The following is a 4,530-nucleotide window of genomic DNA, read 5'->3' as shown; positions in this document are numbered from 1 at the left end:
ACACAAATGGCCAAAATTGGCCATTTTTTACCCTTAGGCGCCACCCTAGTTGGCGCCTACCCTTAATGGGTAGGGCAAGTCGCCACTAGGAGTGATGCCTATGCCCAATCCATTTTTTTTTTTTTTTTTTTTTTTAATGTTATTTTTTTTGTTTTTTTAATTTTTTTTTATTTATAAATTTATGTTTTTTATTAAGTATATTAATTTATGTTAACACATATATATAAATAAATTTTTTTACAAGATATATATATATATATATATATATATATATATATTAATTTATATATATATATTAATTTTATATATATATATATATATATTAATATAATTTATAAGTAATTAATATTATTTGTAAATTTTTGGAAAAAAAATTAATTTATATATGTATAAAGATATGATAGACAATATTTTTAAAGATAAAGATAAAGATATAAAGATAATAAACAGAAAATATTTTTATTTAAATAATAGACAAGACAAATATTACAAAGATATGATTAATCACATATGATGCGGTCCCTTGTACGATCCGCACGGGGGAGGTCTAGTTACTCGCCTAGACGGTTCACGTGGTGGTGGTGCTTCCCTATTACCACCCCTTGTCCTAACGCGCCCCCTTGCCGCTTGCCGTTGTGGTTCGGTCGAAGTCCCTTCAGTGCTGTAGGAAAGACGGGTCCCCTCTGCGCCCTCGAAGCTTTGTCTCGGTGGGACAAACTGACTACTGCTGGGTGCGCCCTCGAATTGTGGTCTTTGGTAGTTTAGGGTTGAATCGGGTTGGCCAAAGTGCAATGTTTGTTGTGGTGTGTAGTAGTCCTGTTGGTAGTCCTCTTGTATACCCGTGTCGGGGCTAGGTGGAGGACTGGAAGAGCTTGGGAAATTGTCGTGTTGGAAGTGTTGGGATTGGTGGAAGTAGGGGGATTGATATTGTGGTAGGTGTTGGGACTGTTGATGGTGGTGGGAATGTTGAGTTTGTTGTTGGTGTTGAGTTTGTGGTATGTATTGTTGATTTGGTTGGGGGGTGGACATGTGTTGTGGTTGTTGTTGTTGGTAATATGGTGGTGGTGGTTGTTGTTGGTAATAAGGTGGTGGTGGTTGTTGTTGGTAAAATGGTTGTGGTGGTTGTTGTTGGTAATAAGGTGGTGGTTGTTGTTGTTGGGAATACTGTGGTGGTTGTTGTTGTTGGAAATATGGCTGTTGCATCCGGGGATCGTCCAAATAGAACGGGTCAGACACAATCATTTCTGGATTGGTATTTGCTCTATACCATTCCACATATTCCCTTGTCGGCTTCATTTCGTTGGGCGCCACCGGAAATTGTAGAACATAGTGGGCACGGTCTTTCCACATTTTTCGAAACTCCTTAGCAAATTCCTTCCAATTTTGGGCATACCACTGGTGGCTGACTTTTTTTAGATGCCAAGGTTCCATAGACATTGGGGGGCCTGGGATTTCTTGATGCAATCCGAATTGAAGCTTGACACGGTCACTTTGGTGCATCTCCACAGTGGTGAACCGCATTATGGCCGTTTTTGCTGTCCAAACAGCTGCATCTTCGGGGTTGGGTTGATGTTCCAATCCCAAATATGGCCTCCAAATAAACTGCAAAGAAAAAAGTAAATATGTTATTTATCGAGAATGCATGACATTAATAAATCAGTTAGAAGTTGAGTGATTTAGTGATAATACATCCTGTGCTCGGAGACGATCCAACAGTTGACGATAAAATATAATTTTATTTTTGGGGGTAAGACTGTAATCCAGTCCGGTTGTAATGAACCTAAACAAAAAAAGATAAATAATATTAGTTACAAATATTTATAGAATAAATATACAAAATGAAATAAGATCATAAATTTACCTAGTTGCGTAGGGGAAGGAGTAGTCATTAGGATTTTCTGGGGCTAGCCTCGGCAATCTCCACCACCCCCATGTTTGAAGCAAAAAAGCACATCCAGAAAATGTACAGTGCTCATTTTGTGCATTTTTACACAAAGAGCTATATAGGAATGCTAATACTGCAGAACCCCAACTATATGTGCTTATTCTATCAATGTCCCCGAGCAAACTCAAGTACATAAAATTTATGCTATTTCCCGTCCCTTCGGGAAATAGCAAGTTCCCAAACAATAGCATAATGTAAACCCGGGTTTTTATGACTTTTTCTTGTTCGGAGGATTCCTCAGTCAAAGTTATGGAGTCGTGGTACAACTGTAGGCTAGATAATTTAATACCCTGACCCCTTGCTTTGGCAGACCCCTCACCCTCGACCAGATCTACCCCCAACATTTGAACACATATTTGGTTAGGCTGTTGAACATTTCCGGTCACAGGCTTACCATCTATTCTAAGACCTAAAAGCATGTACACGTCCTCTAATGTGACGGTACATTCACCAGTTGGTAGGTGAAAGGTGTGTGTCTCAGGTCTCCAACGTTCACACAGAGCCAAAATGAATTTGGCATCAATGGTGGCATTTACGACATGCATTACATGACCGAAACCCGCACGCTCTATGTAAGGTACGCACCATGGGTCTGGATAAGGCATTGGGTGTGAACGTTGACGAAATTTCTTGGGATCCTTTAAAAACAAACAATATAAAAAATCATTATATTGGACTTTTAAAAAACTAATTACAAACATACGAAAGAGGCAATGTTCAAGAAAAACTTACGAATGAGGCAATGTTTGCCCTAGTTCCTCTGTGTTCTTGGCCCATGGTAAGAAGCGACATGACTGCAATGTAGGAAGAAGCTTGGTGGATGAGAAGTTTCGCCTGAGTTCTCTGAATAAAAGTGTTAGTGGTTGATGAAAACTTGCAAGAATGACCCTCTATTTATACTCGTTTTCAAGTAGACTGAATATGCAAAAATGTGACAAGTGTAAGGCATGCGTGGTAGTGTTGGCATGCATTGGTGGAATCTGATGATGCAGAAACGTGACAAGTGTAAGGCATGCGTGGGAATCTTGTAGAATAGGTGCAGACTAGGTGGCAGTGTTGGCATGCATAGGTGCAGACTAGGTGGGAGTTGTCTTGTCTTGGGGAAGACTTGGAAGACAGTGTTGGCATGCATTGATCCTGTGATTGATGACGAACAAGATGCTGAGCACCACGTTGAAGACGATGTGGTTGATGATGCTGAAGACGTGGTTGATGACTTGGTGAACCGTCATTCTGAAGACGAAGACCAACCTCAAATACCTATAGCGCAACGCTACTCACCTCCTGCGCACTTCACAACACTTAACTTGGGCGAGGATGAGCCCTCATCAGATATGTTCTACAACCCATATATGAGGTCTGATGAGGACTTAAAGAAGGGTGACCAATTTCGGACCAAGGAAGAGTGTCTGTTAGCAATAAAGAACTGGCACTTGAAAAATTGTGTTGACTACGATGTTATCAAATCAAATCCGGAAAGATACGTTATTGTATGCAAAAATCCGGAGTGTGGATATAGGTTGATGGCATCGTACAAGAAGAAGCATAATGCGTGGGTGATAGGGTCCATATCTCAAGCTCACATTTGCGTCAACACCAACATGGCACAGGATCATCGCAAACTTAGCCATGACATGATCTGCCATTCCATATTACCTCTAGTTGAGGCTGACCCGTCACTGAAGGTCAAAACAATTATCTCCCATTGCGTGGCTGTTTTCAAATATACACCGTCATACAGAAAGGCTTGGTTAGCGAAAACCAAGGCAATTGAACTGGTGTACGGTAACTGGGAGGAATCATACAAACAACTACCACGCTACCTGGCTGCACTACGATTGTATTCACCTGGGACGGTTACTATAATGGAGACCTTGCCTGCACAATCCCCTGACGGAACTCGTCTAGCAGGTAATGGAATTTTCCACAGACTTTTCTGGGCATTCCGTCCCTGCATCATCGGGTTCACATTCTGCAAACCACTTGTTCAAGTCGATGGAACTTGGCTGTATGGGAAATACAAAGGATCGTTACTGATGGCGGTCGCACAAGATGGCAATTCAAATATTTTCCCAATAGCCTTTGCATTGGTGGAAGGAGAAACGGCTGCTGCATGGAGTTTCTTCCTTAAGAATCTTCGAACGCACGTGACTCCACAAGCTGGCATCTGCGTGATTTCTGACAGGCACGCTTCAATAGACAGTGCATACAATAATCCAGCAAATGGTTGGCATGACCCCCCGTCTACCCATGTTTACTGCATCAGGCATATTGCCCAAAATTTTATGCGGGAGTTCAAGGATAACTTCTTGAAGCAACATTTGATAAATGCGGGGTATGCATTAAACCAACCTGGATTCCAATACTACCGCCGGGAAATAGTGTTGGCAAACTCTGATGCAGGGAGGTGGATCGATAATATCGACAGAGCGAAGTGGACTAGATCATATGACGATGGGGTGAGGTGGGGCCACATGACAACAAATCTTGTGGAATCAATGAACGGCGTCTTTAAGGGCATACGTAACCTCCCGGTAACCGCATTGGTGAGTGCGACCTATTTTCGGATGGCAACGTTGTTCGTA

General features: G+C 41.5%; 1 protein-coding gene across 1 annotated transcript; it reads right to left on the bottom strand.

Moving 5' to 3' along the window:
- Window positions 1–1,656: 1,656 nt before the first annotated feature.
- On the bottom strand, window positions 1,657–2,793 carry LOC127094752 (protein MAIN-LIKE 2-like). Its single transcript, XM_051033543.1, has 3 exons — window positions 2,678–2,793; window positions 1,862–2,583; window positions 1,657–1,780 (listed from the first exon to the last, which is right to left on the bottom strand). Exons 1-3 carry the CDS (start codon window positions 2,735–2,737, stop codon window positions 1,657–1,659), a joined length of 906 nt encoding a protein of 301 aa, XP_050889500.1. The 5' UTR covers window positions 2,738–2,793.
- Between the last annotated feature and the right edge of the window lie 1,737 nt (window positions 2,794–4,530).

This window comes from Lathyrus oleraceus, chromosome 6, assembly GCF_024323335.1.
Source record: "Lathyrus oleraceus cultivar Zhongwan6 chromosome 6, CAAS_Psat_ZW6_1.0, whole genome shotgun sequence".
In the NCBI taxonomy this organism is placed as follows: domain Eukaryota; kingdom Viridiplantae; phylum Streptophyta; class Magnoliopsida; order Fabales; family Fabaceae; genus Lathyrus; species Lathyrus oleraceus.
The sequence above is the reverse complement of the archived record's forward strand: the minus strand, read 5'-3'. Positions and strand labels throughout refer to the sequence as shown.

Excerpts from the sequence above, each read along its gene's own strand:
- LOC127094752 (XM_051033543.1), bottom strand. The coding sequence starts at position 2,737 with ATGTCGCTTCTTACCATGGGCCAAGAACACAGAGGAACTAGGGCAAAC. Across the intron at positions 2,584-2,677 it reads GGGCAAACATTGCCTCATTC|GATCCCAAGAAATTTCGTCA; the intron begins GTAAGTTTTTCT and ends TTGTTTTTAAAG. Across the intron at positions 1,781-1,861 it reads TCCTTCCCCTACGCAACTAG|GTTCATTACAACCGGACTGG; the intron begins GTAAATTTATGA and ends TTTTTTGTTTAG.